This window comes from Rhinopithecus roxellana, chromosome 6 (genome assembly GCF_007565055.1).
Source record: "Rhinopithecus roxellana isolate Shanxi Qingling chromosome 6, ASM756505v1, whole genome shotgun sequence".
Taxonomy (NCBI): domain Eukaryota; kingdom Metazoa; phylum Chordata; class Mammalia; order Primates; family Cercopithecidae; genus Rhinopithecus; species Rhinopithecus roxellana.
Window position 1 is genome coordinate 109,302,772 of NC_044554.1, and position 18,081 is coordinate 109,320,852.

The window sequence follows — 18,081 nt, forward strand, 5'->3', positions numbered from 1 at the left end:
TTGAGCAGGTCAGGGGTAAAAGCTCAAGAATCTGCAATTTCAACACACCCCCCAGATTGGCCGAGATCTTCATGATGGTTCAGTATGACCCTATTACTAGCCCATTATCAATCCTTAGCAACAGCAATGGCTGTGATTTTTCTAGTGCTGCTAGGTTTACTGAATGCATACAGTGTAGTTGGAATGAAGGAGGCCATGGGCCCTGTTTAGAATGAAGAACATGTTTACTTGTTTCTTTCTTTCTATCATGGTGATAAAACACATACATCTGAATGAATGTTTTCAAAGGAAAAAAAAGTTTACCTTGCATCTGGAGATATATTCACTAAAGGCTTAAATGTTTCTTGTAAATAAAGCTCTGTATTTATAGAAAGAAAATATGAAGTTAGTAACACATTTGCTGTTTGCAGTTATTACATAAATTCAAATACCCTTCAGTTTACAGTTAATAGAAGGATTAAAAACTCAAATAAAAAGAAATCTAATTTGCCTAAAACTCCTGCATTAATTACAGTTATGGCTATTTTAAACAACTGCCAAACTGTTTCCAGGATGTTGCATTTGAAGAAAAATTAAATATTAAAAGCCATTTGACAGCAGGGGTTCCTAAAACCAGGAGAGAAGAAATCTGATAAAAGAGCAGTGCCAGCAGAGGCCACCAGAATGCTATCCGGCTCATATTACTCTCAAGAAATGAAGCAATTATGAAATTAAAAAAACTAATTTCCATAAGTTATAAGAGAAAATCAGTTATAACAAACTTTGTTCTTTAAATATTCTTAAGTATGATACCAAATTAATGCTCAAAACCTACTGCATTGTGGGCACCTTTCCAGCATATAAAAACTTTTTTTCTAAAGATATCAACTGCAATTAATTTGCTTTTCCAAAGTTTCTTTTTTTTTTCTGAGACAGAGTCTCACTCTGTCACTCAGGCTGAAGTGCAGTGACATGATCTGGGTTCACTGCAATCTCTGCCTCCCAGGTTCAAGCGATTCTCCCACCTCAGCCTCCCAAGTAGCCGGGACTAAAGGTGCACGTCACTATACCTGGCTAATTTTTTTTGTATTTTTAGTAGAGATGGGGTTTCACGATGTTGGCAAGGCTGGTCTCGCACTCCCGACCTCAAGTGATCCACCTACTTCGGCCTCCCAAAGTGCTGGGATTACAGGCATAAGGTACTGTGCCCACCCTAATTTATTTTTTATTTTGAGAAGGAGTCTTGCTCTGTCGCCCAGGCTGGAGCGCAGTGGCACCATCTTGGTTCACTGCAACCTCTGCCTCCCAGGCCCAAGCAAGTCTCCTGCCTCAACCTCCCAAGTAGCTGGGATTACAGGTGCGCACCACCACGCCTGGCTACTTTTTTGTATTTTTAGTAGAGTCAGGGTTTCACCATGTTGGCTAGGCTGGTCTCGAACTCCTGACCTCAGGTGATCCACCCATCTCGGCTTCCCAGAGTGCTGGGATTACAGGCATGAGCTACTGCATCCGGCCCTAATTTTGTATTTTTAGTAGAGACGGGGTTTCACCATGTTGGTCAGGCTGGTCTTGAACTCCTGATCTCAAGTGATCCACCTGCCTTGGCCTCCCAAAGTGCTGGGATTACAGGTGTGAGCCACCACGCCCAGCCTTGCTTTACCAAGGTTTCTATACAGAAGGTGTTTAAGAAGATTTTGGCATTATTATTACTACCAAATACCATGTAATGTCAAAATGTAAATATACTTAAACCTTGGTCTAACAGTACTTGTACAGTAGAACTGGATAAGAAGTATCTATCTTGGTGTTATACAATCTCTATACAACAGGCCGTACAGATCCCATGACAAATTTGTTTAGCTTGGTTTGACAAAGCCATAATAAACCAAATCCATCACTCAGTGAAACTTCTAAATCACATAGATTTGAAAAGGCCCCTGGGGTGTAAGAGAACTCCAAGAAGTGTTCTGATTTCACAGCCAGTTACAAAGCTTGCTTCTCCTATCAAGCATATCATGGGAAACACAGAACCAAACTCTTCAATTTTGAATTCAAAATTTTCCTTTAGTTGGTCCCTCCATTTCTACCAGTGTTTCCTTGAGCACCCTGCAGACTGGGTCTGCCTTGATTCCTACCCCCGGTCCTCTCCACCAACCCACCATGACAAGTCTCAGTGAGACCACCACCTTCACAATCATGAAATGCAAATTTAAGAAATGGTTCCATGGCAGAAAAGAGTATCATGATTTTATAGGGTGAATGTCAATGTGACAAAGAAAAGAACATGGTCTTCAAATTACTTCCATGCTATTTGCTCCAAGCCATCTAGTTTGAGTTCATTTGTCCTAAGTTTCTCCATAATTTGTAAATAAACAATTATTAGGTTTCAATAAGAACAGATGCTTGCTTTGGTTCAAGTTAGGCATGCCTCGGATGCATTTCTTAATACCAAGGCAAATCTCTGAGGGTTGGACTTCGTAGTGAACGGCGGCCCCACTGTGAGCAGCGAGGTGGAGCTTGGTTAGCTCATTCATCTTCACATTCCCGGCCCGAGGATAAGGCCCTGCCTGCTGCAGGTGTCCTACACGTGTCTATAAACAGAATGGACAATACTTGTATTGCTCAGCTTTAGCACAGTAGCACACTAACAAAATTAAGACAGAAATAAAGAGAATGTTTTAAATAACATTTTATGATGGCCAGTGATGATGAGCATTTTTTCATGTGTCTGTTGGCTGCATAAATGTCTTCTTTTGAGAAGTGTCTGTTTGTATCCTTCGCCCACTTTTGGTGGGGTTGTTTTTTCCTTGTAAATTTGTTTGAGTTCTTTGTAGATTCTGGATATTAGCCCTTTGTCAGAGGAGTAGATTGCAAAAATTTTCTCCCATTCTGTAGGTTGCCCGTTCACTCTGATGGTAGTTTCTTTTGCTGTGCAGAAGCTCTTTAGTTTAATTAGATCCCATTTGTCAATTTTGGCTTTTGTTGCCATTGCTTTTGGTGTTTTAGACATGAAGTCTTTGCACATGCCTATGTCCTGAATGGTATTGCCTAGGTTTTCTTCTAGGGTTTTTATGGTTTTAGGTCTAACATTTAAGTCTTTAATTCATCTTGAATTAATTTTTTATAAGGTGTATGGAAGGGATCCAGTTTCAGCTTTCTACATATGGCTAGCCAGTTTTCCCAGCACCATTTATTAAATAGGGAACCCTTTCCCCATTTCTTGTTTTTGTCAGGTTAGTCAAAGATCAGATGGTTGTAGATATGTGGTATTATTTCTGAGGGCTCTGTTCTGTTATGTTGGTCTATAGCTCTGTTTTGGTACCAGTACCATGCTGTTTTGGTTACTGTAGCCTTGTGGTATAGTTTGAAGTCAGATAGCATGATGCCTCCAGCTTTCTTCTTTTGGCTTAGGATTGACTTGGCAATGTGGGCTCTTTTTTGGTTCCATATGAACTTTAAAGTAGTTTTTTCCAATTCTGTGAAGAAAGTCATTGGTAGTTTGATGGGGATGGCACTGAATCTATAAATTACCTTGCGCAGTATGGCCATTTTCACAATATTGATTCTTCCTATCCATAAGCATGGAATGTTCTTCCATTTGTTTGTGTCCTCTTTCACTAGCCATCAGAAAAATGCAAATCAAAACCACAATGAGATACCATCTCATGGCGGTTAGAACGGCGATCATTAAAAAGTCAGGAAACAACAGGTGGTGGAGAGGATGTGGAGAAACAGGAACACTTTTACACTGCTGATGGGGCTGTAAACTAGTTCAACCATTGTGGAAGACAGTGTGGCGATTCCTCAAGGATCTAGAACTAGAAATGCCATTTGACCCAGCCATCCCATTACTGGGTATATACCCAAAGGATTATAAATCATGCTGCTATAAAGACACATGCACACGTATGTTTATTGCGGCACAATTCACAATAGCAAAGACTTGGAATCAACCCAAATGTCCATCAATGATAGACTGGATTAAGAAAATGTGGCACATATACATCATGGAATACTATGCAGCCATAAAAAAAGGATAGGTTCATGTTCTTTGTAGGGACGTGGATGAAGCTGGAAACCATCATTCTCAGCAAACTATTGCAAGGATAAAAAACCAAACACCACACATTCTCACTCATAGGTGGGAACTGAACAATGAGAACACTTGGACACAGGAAGGGGAACACCACACACTAGGGCCTCTTGTGGGGTGGGGGGAGGGGAGAGGGGGGAGGAATAGCATTAGGAGATATACCTAATGTAAATGACGAATTAGTGGGTGCAGCACACCAACGTGGCACATGTATACATATGTAACAAACCTGCACGTTGTGCACATGTACCCTAGAACTTAAAGTGTGTATATATATATAAAGTATATATGACCACACACACTGCAGTCTTTCCTGCTACAATTATGATTCTCAATGGAGAATAATGTCAGCACATCAAAGAAGTTGTATTATGGCCGGGTGGCACATGCCTGTAATCCCAGCGCTTTGGAAGGCTGAGGCAGGTGGGTCACCTGAGGTCAGGAGTTCAAGACCAGCCTGGCCAACATGGTGAAACACCATGTCTACTAAAAATACAAATATTAGCCAGGCGTGGTGGCAGGCACCTGTAATCCCAGCCACTTGGAAGTGTGAGGCAGGAGAATCACTTGAACTCAGGAGGAGGAGGTTGCAGTGAGCCGAGATCGCGCGACTGCCCTCCAGCCTGGGCGACAAGCGCGAAACTCTGTCTCAAAAAAAAAAAAAAAAAAGGAAGCTTTATTAATAAATCAAATTCATACCGTTTTACTTTTTTGTACTATAATTTAACAGCAATTGAATACAAAGTACATTAGATCAACTAAATGTAGAAAACCAGGAGAAATCGTGTTTTTCATGGCTCCGTTTAACCACGTCTTCTGGTTTGAAAGTGCTTAAAGAGTGTTACTCCCTGGTCTTTGTTCATTTTGTTCTTTTCTCCATAACTTGACAGTCTCAACTCTCTCTCATACCCCCATTCCATCAGGGCACGTTTGTCTTTTTTAGGTAAAATCTTTTACTTTTTAAATTTTTAAATTATCATTAAAACAACTTTTAAATGTTCAAAAAAAATAACATTTTATGGAGCAGAGAGAAAAGGATCTGCAAAATTAAAACACACTTTTCATACTAAGCATAGCTTTCCTGATACTAAAAGATTTTAAACGTCCAATAGTGCTTACCCCTCCAGGTTTCAATTTTATGTTCCTCTAATTCATAAATCTGTACCTGCAAATAAAAAAATTCTTATTTATAAATATATATATACAACATAGAAAAAATATTTGGAAAATGAAACAAAACATAGCTTTCATAATAGCATTTTCTATTCACAATTAGAAAATGAGGTGGCCAGGTACAGTTGCTCATGCCTGTAATCTCAGCACTTTGGGAGACCAAGGTGGGCAGATCACCTGAGGTCAGGAGTTCGAGACCAGCCTGGTCAACATGGTGAGACCTCATCTGTACTAAAAATACAAAAATTAGCCAGGCACAGTGGTGGGTGTCTAGAGTCCCAGCTACTCGGGAGGCTGAGGCAGGAGAATTGCTTGAACCCAGGAGGCAGAGGTTGCAGTGAGCCGAGATGGCACCACTGCATTTCAGCCTGGGCAACAGAATGAGACTCTCTCTCAAAAAAAAAAAAAAAAAAAAAAAAGAAAGAAAGAAAGAAAATGAGGTGAGATATAGAGAAAAAAATGTATCTGCAAGTTTTTTTTTTTTTTGAGATGGAGTCTTGCTCTGTCACCCAGGCTGGAGAGCAGTGGCACGATCTCCACTCACTGCAAGCTCTGCCTCCCGGGTTCACGCCGTTCTCCTGCCTCAGCCTCCCGAGTAGCTGGGACTACAGGCGCCCGCCACCACACCCAGCTAATTTTTGTATTTTTAGTAGAGACAGGGTTTCACTGTGTTAGCCAGGACGGTCTCGATCTGACCTCGTGATCCACCCGTCTTGGCCTCCCAGAGTGCTGGGATTACAGGCGTGAGCCACCGCGCCCGGCCTTTTTTTTTTTTTTTTTTTGAGACAAAGTCTTACTCTGTCACCCAGTCTCACTCTGTCACCCGGGCTGGAGTACACAAGTGTGATCATGACTTACTGCAGTCTCAACCTCCCAGGCTTAAGTAATCCTCTCAACTCAGCCTCCTGAGTAGCTTGGACTACAGATGCACACCACTATGCCTGGCTAATTTTTGCGTGTGTGTGTGTGTGTGTGTGTGTTTTGTAGAGATGGGGTTTCACCATGTTGCCCCACTGGTCTCAAACTCCTGGGCTCAAGTGATCCACCCTTCTTGGCTTTCCAAAGTACTGGGACTATAGGCGTGAGCCGTGCCTGGCCTGTATCTACAGATATTAGAAAAACTTTGGGCTGCATATTTAGATATAACTGCTTTTTTGCAATTTTGATATCATAATCTACTGCTGAGATTTCTTATATGGGATTTGATGCATGTCATAGAAATCTATCTATTCAAAAATCATACTTGTGCTGATTTTGCTAGTTCAAAAGCAGAGAGGTATGACCATTATAAGGAAAGCCAGTATTCACTTGCATTGGTAATATTTAAGAAATAATAGATTTCATGGGAAATAAATACAAGATATTTACAAAATCTTCAGTAAAACTTCCCAAGAGTATGGTTTTTTGTTTTGTTTTGTTTTGTTTTTCGGAGATGTAGTCTCACTCTGTTGTCCAGGGTGGAGTGCAGTGGCACGATCTTGGCTCGCTGCAACCTCCACCTCCAGGGTTCAAGTGATTCTTGTGCCTCAGCCTCCTGAATAGCTGGGATTACAGGTGCCCGCTGCCACACCCAGCTAATTTTTGTATTTTTAGTAGAGACAGGGTTTCACTATGTTGGCCAGGTTGATCTCAAACTCCTGACCTCAAGTGATCCACTGGCCTTGGCCTCCCAAAGTGTTGGGATTATAGGCATGAGCCACTGTGCCCGGCAAGAACATGTTTTATGAAGAAACTCATTTTTGTATTTTATGTAAGAATTTAAATTGGATAATACTGAGCATTATGCATAAAGCAGTATTAATTGAATTAACTTATACCTTTTAAGCACCCCAAATAGGGCCAGTTAAATAGAGTATGCAATTCTGTCCTTGCCCCCACCCTCATGAACAAACAGAAACTAAAAACACAAAACCAAGCAGGCCGAATCTCAGATACCACAAAGTGAGATGAAGGACAAAAGCGGTTTCGAAGCTACGCTCTTCCAGAACCACTGTACCAGGGACCAGAGAGTTCTGCTACTAAAATTAGCCAGTAGCTGTCTTTTCCTAATTAGCAGGAAAATGTCAAAACTGAATTTCATTTTAATGACTCATTTTTTTCTTCTTTAAAATCACAAAGTACATAGAATTCTTGTTCTGCAATTGCTGGGATAACTGAATTAAGCTCTACCACATCAACAGGCCTGTAGAGATAAGCAAAACGTACAGAATGTCTAGCTAATAAATAGAATTCTGCTAAGCCGAGGAATTCTGAAAGCTGAATAAAGAACCTATTTCCTTTTATTTTTCCTGAGAATCCCTTCTCTGAGTTTCATATATATGACTTATGGTAAAGATAGTTTTATACTGAAGTTCCCTGCACGTTATATATATTTGGAAAATCAACCACCACCAGCACTCCATACCAAAAAAGAAAACACTGAAAACATTAAAAATCTTAAAATACACACATATACCTATACACATACATAGATATGTACAGCTCCAACTACTGACATAGGAACTGGTGCCACTTACCATAGGCGATTTATAGTATCTATGTAGTATATTTATGAAATCTGTAATTGTTAGCATTCCTGGAACAAAGAATTATATGTTAAAAACAAAGCTATGAAAACATTTTAAAAAATTCCAAATGACAAGTGAGCTTAGAATATATACTAGAAGAGCTTATAAAATACATTTTGAAGATATCAAGCAGAGTTTAATATATTATTTAAAACTATTGATGTGTTAATTGTGCATACCAAACTGGATATACAAATTTAGCTGAAATTAAACCTGACAGTAAGTACTACGGAACTAACCACAGAATTTGGAAATTGATGAGAGAAAACTTATTAACTGATATAAATTTGAAAAAAGAATTGCAGTTACATGTAAATAATTTTAAATACTTTAAGATAAAGTATCCCATAAGCTTTAGAAACGTGACAATTCTGGGTACTTGGATTGTTTCCCAAGAAGTGTTCTAAACACAATGGTTTTAACAAACAGGTGCCATCTACTGAGTGCTTTTGATGTGCTAGACACCAGGATGACAGGAATGAAAAAGACATGAACGTCCTCCCTGATGAAATTAAAACCTAGAAGCAGGCGTAACAATCATTTCAAAATCACGTGAAGAATACTAAGAGAGACAATGGCATTGTCTGCTGTGATTCATAGGATAAGTAACGATGGCATTTAGATAGCTGTAAGTTACACAGCAGTTTTAATAGTATAACAATGGTCTGGCAGAGACATCAGTCATGTTTACAGCATCTAATTTGCCCTGCCAAAAAGGTGTGTGCCAGCGAGATGAGTGTGAGGCCCAGGGATGCTGTATGCCATGTACGGCCCAAAGTGGGGCGGCTGGCTCACATCTGACTGTGGCGTCCTACGTGGGGTTTGTTCGTTGGGCTGGTAAAGACATATAAGCTCTTCAGAGAGCTAAAAAGTTGCTAAATTAAAAGAAATTCAACAACAACAAAAGCTCCATAAAAATTACAACAGTGTGTATTCTCAATGAGGAAGCAAAGAAAAAAAGGACAACCGTGTTTGGACCTTACTAGCAGTTCCACCTTCTTACCCAGTACGTAAAAGCAAGGATTTGTGTGTGTGTGTGTGTGTGTGTGTGTGTGTGTGCGTGTGTGTGTGTTGCTGTTGTTGTTGTTTTTTGACAGGGTCTTGTTCTGTCACCCAGGCTGGAGTACAGTGCAGTGATCATGGCCTCGACCTCCTGGGCTCAAGTGATCCTCCCACCTCGGCCTCCTGAGTAGCTAATTTTTGTATGTTTTTGTAGAGGTGAGGTCTTGCTATGTTGCCCAGGCTGGCCTCGAACTGCTGGGCTCAAGCGATCTCCCTGCCTTGGCCTCCCAAAGTGCTGAGATTATAGGCATGGGCCACTGCACCCTGCCGGCAAGAAAGTTCTTTAACTTGGAAACATGTTTACTAGGTTGAATTCCAAACTGGCATCTATTAAAATACTTCAGGCTTTCTGCTTTCAAGGTTTCCATTTTCGGTTTTCCTCAGGCCCACAATGCTTACCTACAAAACTTTGTTTTTTACTCTCCCACAGTGGCGCTGCTCGGACACCGTTGGCTACCAAAGCAAAGAAGGCCTTTTTAACCTGAAGAAGAAGAGGAGAAACAAAACACACTTTCAAAGTCCAGGAAGAAAAATATCTTTTTTTTTAGACAAGGTTTCACACTGTTGCCCAGGCTGGAGTACAGTAGCACGATCTTGGCTCACAGTAACCTCTGCTTCCTGGGTTTAATCAAATCTCTCACCTCAGGCTCCCGAGTAGCTGGGATTACAGGCATGCACCACCATGCCTGGCTAACTTTTGTATTTTTGGTAGAAACAGGGTTTCACCATGTTGGCCAGGCTCGTCTCGAACTCATGACCTCAAGTAATCCACCCACCTTGGCCTCCCAAAGTGTTGGGATTCCAGGCATGAGCCACTGCACCTGGCCAGAAAAATACCCTTAACTAACACATTTGACCAAGTCTTACCAGTTATCTTCCACAGTAAGTTTTGTAAGTTTAATAAGCTAAAAATAACGGAATTTATTAACATTACACCTAAAGGCATACAGGGCTTAGAAACTATTTTTTGAAACTGAAATAATGCAATTAACTTCTATTTTTTTCTTATTGTATCTGAAGACTCTTGTCTGCATAGATACTTTATATAATTAAAACCATACAAAAGAATTAAACTTCAGGGTCTAATATCTCTTATAAGTGGTTATTAATTCATCTGAAACACTGAAATTGTATAAAATTACCTGAAATAAAAATTTTATTAATTAATTTTCAGCTCAGTGCTGAAAATGATCCTGTAAATTCAGACAGCAAATAAGTACAGGGAAAATGTCCAACCTTATTAATAACCCAAGAAATGCAAATTAAAACAAAGTATCATTTGTAGATGCTAAATAAGCCAATATTTTAAAGTTGTAGCTCCTAATACAAGGGCTACTATAAAACCACTGGTGGCACTGAACATTGAGAAAGTATTTTTTCTAACACAGCTTGTGTCAAGAATCCCAAAAGTATTCATATTGCTTGTGCGACAGCTTTTTCTCTTTGAATTATTTTAGGAGTGGGATTCCTGAATCAACAATGTTCCATGTGACATTACTTCTAATCTTGAAAACTGAAAAAAAATCCACCTCCCAAACAAAAGAAAACTTATCAAGTACTAGCATACCAATGAGAAAAAAATCAAATCATTAACATAATTATGATGTTTTCATAACTATATCAAGAAAGGTCAATGACAATACAAATATAACTGTAAAATTATACATTATGATACTTATAAAAATAACGTGTTTAAATGGAAACAATGAGAAATGGGCAAAAAAAAATTAAACTGATATATTAAGAAGCTGGGATGGTAAAACGTTTCTTTAAAAAAAGTGTTACATTACGGTATGGTATACTTTTTTTTTAACTAAAAGTAAATTATTCTCTTCTCACTCACTACTTAAAAAAAACTCTTGTTGGCCAGGCATGGTGGCCCACGCCTATAATGCTAGCACTTTGGGAAGCCACCTGAGATGGGCAGATCACCTGAGACCAGGAATTTGAGACCAGCCTGGCCAACATGGTAAAACCTCGCGTCCACTAAAAATACAAAAATCAGCTGGGCATGGTGGTGCACACCTGTAATTCCAGCTACTTGGGAGGCTAAGGCACAAGAATCACTTGAACCTGGGAGGTGGAGGCTGTAGTGAACCGAGATCACACCACTGCACTCCAGCCTGAGTGACAGAGTGAGACTCTGTCTCAAACAAACAAACAAAAGGACAAACAGAACAAACAAAACCCTTTGTTAACTTAATAATGAAAACAATTGCAGGAACCTGGGGCAGATGACTTTAGGACTAATAACTTAGTACCTATTTATTCCCTTATTGTGATACACTTTGCCTTATGTGGAACTACTCATGATGTATCTAGTTCACCTACACAAGAATATAAGGACTACTGGTGCATCAGGGGAGCTCATCGATTATTTCATGCATTTATTTTAATCCATCCAGCACTGAGTCCTGAATATATATAGCAGGGATTCTATATATTAGTCAAATGAACCACAAGAGAACAAAGACGGGGAAATGAGCAGAGCCAACCCAGTGATGTGGGAGAGCAACAGTAACTGAGCGGCATCCAGAAACTCATCAACTGTTTCTGAATCACACCTTTATCAAAAAGGCACAAACATACACTGTTTCTGTAACTAAATGGCATCCAGGAAAGGTGTGCCCATTTGAATGGTTTGCTATTTGTACCCTGGGCATCTCTGATTGTGGTCCTAGAATATATTATAGAAGAATATAGTGGAAAAGTCGCATGTAAATAGACTTTAAAACACACTGAATATCTGGTAAGTTTGCTAAACTGGCTGGAATAGAATGGGAATGGGGGCACCTTTTATGTTTTATTTGTATTTTATTTTTTTTTTGGGGGGGACGGAGTCTCACTTTGTCACCCAGGCTGGAGTATAGTGGTGTGACCTTGGCTCACTGTAGTCTCACCGCCCCCCGCCCCCCGCCTGCCCCTGCCGGGCTCAAGTGATTCTCCCACCTCAGCCTTCCAAGAAGCTAGGACCGCAGGCACATGCCACCATGTCCAGATAATTTTTTTCTTGTAAAGGCAGGATCTTGCTATGTTGCCCAGACTGGTCTCACACTCCTGGGCTTAAGTGATCCTCCTGCCTCAGCCTCCCAAAGTGTTAGGATTACAGGCATGAGCCACTGCGCCTGGCTAGGGGCATCTTTTAAAAGCACAAATTGCTTACCGTTTCCGTCAAAATGACAGATTTAGCAGAGAAAATAAATGTTAAAAAACATTCATGAGGATCATTCATGAAACCCTAAGTAGCCATAGGTATTGAAAAGCTATTCCAGAAAGTTCCGAGTTTGGCATAATGAAACAGTTGAAAACAACTATACGAGTTGTACAAAAGCCAGGAAACACTATTTGAAGGCTCTGGAGGGCATCAACGCAGGGAGGATTCTGGGAGCCACAATTCTTGAAAGAAAAGAAGGCTATGAATTGAGCACCACATTCATTCTGCAATTTTTCTGAGGGCTTTTCCCACATCATCTTCACACAGGTGAATTTCAACAAGAAGCTGAAATTTATCAGGAAGAATCAAACAAATCCCAGGTAAGATAAACACAAAGAAAACCATAACTAAGCATGTCATAGACAAGATGCTAAAAACCAAAGGTAAAGGGAAAATCAGCCAGAGGGAAAAAGACATATTGACTTTCAAAAGGGTAACAATCAGGCTGATGGCTGACTTTCCAGCAGAAACTGTGAAGGTCAGAAGACAACAGAAAGAAAACTTTAAGATGCTAAAAGAAAAAACCCGCCAAGCTAGGTTAGAGCATACATCCAGTGAACACATCCTTCAGAAAGGATTGGCAAAATAAGGTTTCTCGGATAAACAAAAGCAGAGAAAATTGTCACCAACCAACCAGCATTAAGAAATACTTAAGGGAGGCCAGGTGCAGTGGCTCATGCCTGTAATCCCAGCACTTTGGGAGGCTGAGGCGGGTGGATCACTTGAGGTCAGGAGTTCAAGACCAGCCTGGCCAACATGGTGAAAAAACCCCGTCTATACCAAAAATACAAAAATTAGTCAGGTGTGGTAGTGCACGCCTGTAATCCCAGCTACTTGGGAAGCTGAGGCAGGAGAATCGCTTGAACCCAGGAGGTGGAGGTTGCAATGAGCTGAGGCCATGCCACTGCACTCCAGCCTGGGTGACAGAGTGAGACTCCGTCTCAAAAAAATAAAAAGAAATACTTAAGGGAGTCCTTTGCACTGAAGGAAAGATTCTAGACCTGCACAGAACTGTAGGAGGGAACAAAGAGCACAGGAGAGGGCAGAGATGTAGGTAAACATTAAATCAATACTGTGTAAAGCCAGAGTAATGATATCCTGTGGGATTCATAACTTATATAGAAGCAAAATATACAACAATAGCACATGGGGTAGGAGAGGGTTTAACTTTTGTATACATTTTTTTGCATTGTTTGGGAGATGGCAAATTATTATTAAAAGATGAAGAGTAGTAAGTCAAAGATGCTACGTAATCTGTAAGATAGCCTCTGAAAGATTAACAAAAGAATGTATAACTAAATTCACATGTTCTCATTCATTTGTGGGAGCTAAAAATTAAAACAACTGAGCTTATGGAGATAGAGAGTAGAACGACGATTACCACAGGCTGGGAAGGGTAGTAGGGGTGGGTGGGTGGGGGGGCAGGAAGTAGGGACAGTTCGTGGATAAAAAATTATAGTCAGCATGAATACGATCTAGCATTTGATGGCACAACAGAGTGATGACAGTCAACAATTATTTATTGTACATTTAAAAATAACCAATAATTGGGATGTATGTAATGTAAATAAATGATAAATGCTTGAGGTTATGGACACCCCATTTATCCTGATGTGATTATTACACATTGTATGCCTGTATCAAATTATTTCATGCACCCCTTAAGTATATACATACGATGTACCCACAAAAATGAAAAAAGAATGTATAACTAAAAAGCTAGCAGAGGAGAAAAATGGGTTAAACATAGTTTGTTAAATCGAGCGAAGACAGAATAAAAGAACACATCAATAGAAAACATAAAAAATGCATAGCAAAATGGTAGACAAACCTAACTATAGCAGTAATTGCATGAAATGAAAATGGACTGAACAGTAATTAAATGTTATTCTAGGCATTTATCGTATGGTTTAATTGCAATTGTTAATATAGACAGTAAATGAACCTTGTATATGACCTAAGTCCTGGGATCCTATCAAGGACTGCCTTTCTCTAACAAGGGCGGATGAGTCCAATGGATCTAAACCATAGATGAGACCATGTGAGAGCCAAACAAGAGGCCTTCCTTTAGTGGACACATTTCTAGAAGCTTCTGGAAGAGACTATTGTATCCAGCTTCAAGACATAAATGACTAAGCACAGTGGACATCTACAATCAAAAATCTCTGGTCAAATGATGTAGTAATTTAAAAAACCCAAGAATAAATATTGTTATTAGCTTAGTTTGTGAATATTTTGATATTTTGATATTTAATGTTTACACCTTGTACAAATGATCACATGTAGATCCAACAGATTTTAATGGACATTTTTACACTACAGTGAGCCTCATCACACCTCAAGCTTAAAAGAATGATACCAACAAAAGCAGGGGTTTAATTTTAACACTCAAATATGATGACTGTTACTTCAGACTCAGAAAAAAACACCCTGCTTCCCCATGATAAATTCTCAGACTAATCTGCTACGAAAACGTTTAGCCCCCCAAATGCTGCAGTTACTGTTTACAGTGAGGCCACTGTGAACACCACAAACAGGAAATAACTGCATAACACCAATTCTTAAAGTGGCAAATATATGTATGGAAACTATATGGGGTAATAATACGGATGTTAGAAACTGATCACGCATGCTGAACCAAGTTAACTCTGAGATGAAAGACACTGATGCGGCATGGTCAATGGCAAGGAGGGATGGAGGGATGGAGGGAGGAATTAATTTCAGACAGTATCAGTCCAACAGAGGGATCGATGTATGTATGTATGAATGACAGGGTTGCCCAGGCTGGAGTGCAGTGGCAGGAACATGGCTCAATGCAGTCTCAATCTCCTGGGTTCAAGTGATTCTCCCGCCTCAGCCTCCTGAGTAGCTGAGACCACAGGTACACACCACCACAGCCAGCTTTTTATTTTGTTATTTTTTGTAGAGACAGGGTCCCGCTATGTTGCCTAGGCTGGTCGTGAACTCAAGTGATCCTCCTGCCTCTGCCTCCCAAAGTGCTGGGGGATTCCAGAGGCAAGCCACTTCACCCAGCCCAATGGCAAGGTTTATAGAGAGAAAAGTCCCAGTGAAGCAGCAGTTCAATGGCAAAGAGAATGTTAAGAATTTAATGTGAAAAGTGGTATCTCTTCTGCAACAGAAGGTAAAACAACCAGGGCTCATGGAAGCACGTGGAGGGAACTAAGAGGCCATCCTGCTGCTTGTCAATGAGCTAAGGTGCTACTGGACTTCGGCTTCTCGTTTTCCACACAAAATGCGTATCTCTACAGAACAGGGACACTGCTTCCTTTCTCAAACTGAAATCACACGCACAGCAGCTCACTTCATTTTCCTGATGGCCTCAAGCACCAAGGCTTTCCCGCAGGCCCCTTGGCCCGCCAGCTGGGTGGTGGCCACTCAGTCACTTAACCCTCTGTGAGCCTCAACATTCTGTTATAAAATGGGGCTAACGGCTATTTCCTCACAGGTGTAGGGTGTGGATTGAATGGACTGCTATTTGAAGATATTCAGTATAGTACTCAGCACTAACAGCCAAGAAGAACAAATGCTTAAAATTTCCACCCTATATTGACCAAACCAGAAGCCAACAGAAATTTATTTATTTTTCATTTTGGAGACAGGGTCTTACTCTGTTGCCCAGGCTTGAGTATAGTGGTATGATCACAGCTCACTGCAGCCTCAACCTCGTAGGCTCAAGTGATCCTTCTGCCTCAGCCTCCTGAGTAGCTGGGCTCACAGGCATATGCCACCATGCTTGGCTAATTTTTAAATCTTTTTGTAGATATGGGGTCTTGCCATGTGCCCAGGTTGGTCTCAAATCCTAGGCCTCAAGTGATCCTCCTGCTTCGGCCTCCCAAAGTGCTGGGATGAAAGATTTATTCTTTTAATTTCACCCACATACACCATTGACCTGTCTGCAGGTCACTGAGGAAGTCTCAATTCCATCCTTCAAAGACCTCATATAATATTCCAAATGGACAAGATACTCATACAATGCACTAAAAAGCAGTGTCCTGGGCGAGCTCGTGAGGGGCCTGACACTTTTGTGGTTTTGCCGACCACCTTCGCAATAATGAAACCTTCTAAAATTTGGCTTTCTTAAGAACACATGCATGGAGCTATTTATAAAGCAATTTAAAATTACACTTGGAAAATTCCCCATAATTACAGATGGCACAGGGTGTTCCAATTAACCAATAAACAGGATACAAAGAGGACTAATACAATCTGGTTCTAATTTGTAGGAAAAAACCTGTCAGGGGTCTCAAGTACCTTTGAAAATTTCTTTCCTTTTAACTGATATGCAATTTGCTCAAACTATGATTAATTTTAAAATTTACATTTTAATAGGATTTTCAAACAAGGAAATGTGATAATTAGGTAAGAAAAGATGGGAAATAAAATTTTCATAGAGAGGTAAGTTTTTAGAATAGTGAGCAGGCCCGAGCTGCTCTAAGAGACTCTGGCAGTCTCTACCAAGGTGCACGTCTGTGTTCCCCAGAATGGGAAGCTGCTTCCTCTGATGCCTCACTGATTTCTACACAGCTTCACGCTGATTTTCAGTAATTAAGTTGATTGTGAAGCTTTTAAAATTAATGCTCATATCTACTGCATCAAGAAGGGTCCAACTTCTGAAATATGGTCCTCGAGACTCTTCTCCGTCCAGGCCCAGCCCTCCCTTGCCAGCTGCATGACTCCTTCCTCCCTGAACTCATCTTCCATGCCCCTCCATGTCCCAGCACGCCTTCAGCTTCAGAGGAACAGCTGTCCACCATCGTCATGGAAGGACTGTTTTCTGGAGGAAATGAACTGCTCCAGAAATAAAACAGACAGATAGGAACATGGGGCCTCCAGTGAAAAAGACGGCTGGCCTACTGCTCTTCAGTGAAGCCCACCAAGCAAGAAGCCCACGTGTGAACTCGGTGTGTCCATGCCAACTGTTGGCAGTCACTCTTAATTATGAATGAATGGGCAGCCATCTGACAGGGCCTTGAATGCTGAAGTCACACAAGTTCCAATTTTATACAGATCTCACTAGAATGGTGAGGGGAAAAAAAAACTTCCAAAAAGTGGAACAGAAAGAAAAATGGAAAAAACGATGGGAAAAGAGTATTAAAGACCAACTCAGGGGGTCTCAGAGCTGCTCACTGAAGTTCCAGAGAAAAGCAAGCACTTGGAAGAAAATGATTGAGGAAAGAATGTAAGGAAGGCTAGGCACGGTGGCTCTGGGAGGCCGCAGTGCTGAGGATCGCTTGAGCCTAGGGGTTCAAGACCCATCAGGGCAACATAGCAAAACCCGGCTTCTACAAAAAATAAAATAATTAACTGAATGTGGTGGTGCACGCCTGTAGTCTCAGCTACTTGGGAGGCTGTGGCAGGAGGATCACTTGAGCCCAGGAACTGGGGGCTGCAGTGGGCTGTGACTGTACTACCATACTCCAGCCTGGATAACACAGTGAAACTCTATCTCTAAAATAAATAAATAAATAAAAAATTTAAAAAAGACACAATGCAAGACTTAGGCCTGGATACTAAGAGTGTCAGGTTCCAGCGGGAAGTCACCTGCCTGGCACCATGAACTGACCACAAGACACATGATGATGGAATTTTAGGGTACCAGGTAGAAAGCGAGAGCCACAAAAGCTTCAGGGGGGAAAAATAAAATCACATATAAAGGTTGGGAATTTAAAAAAAACAACAGATTTCTCTTTATCAGCACTGGTAGCTAGAAGGAATGGAATGATATTAGTACCTTCTAAATTCTTAACAATGATTTCTGTTATGGAATTCTAGCTGTAGCAGTCTACAGGTTGAACATAAGTGATATATAAAATTTCAAGTAATACATTCCCACACATCTTTTCTTGGGAGGTTTTATGGACTCAGTGTGTTTGGTTCAACGGCTCAACAGGTTGTTTCTGTGGAATATGACAAGAGTAAGTAAGGCACAGGAGCAAGAGACTACGTCTTCATTGTCAGTTTTTTGGTACCAC

At 40.7% G+C, this 18,081-nt stretch overlaps 1 protein-coding gene across 7 annotated transcripts in view; it reads right to left on the reverse strand.

The window, feature by feature from the left end:
- The window catches only part of PRKAG2 (protein kinase AMP-activated non-catalytic subunit gamma 2), a 322,654-nt gene that overhangs the window by 13,401 nt on the left and 291,172 nt on the right, over nt 1-18,081 (reverse strand). For all 7 annotated transcript variants that reach the window (XM_030932276.1, XM_030932275.1, XM_010384047.2 and 4 more), the window contains 4 exons: nt 9,274-9,355; nt 7,762-7,820; nt 5,192-5,237; nt 304-358 (listed from right to left, as the gene is read on the reverse strand). In XM_030932276.1, the coding sequence (XP_030788136.1) occupies nt 304-358; nt 5,192-5,237; nt 7,762-7,820; nt 9,274-9,355 (242 nt within the window). The remainder of the gene's footprint in view (nt 1-303; nt 359-5,191; nt 5,238-7,761; nt 7,821-9,273; nt 9,356-18,081) is intronic.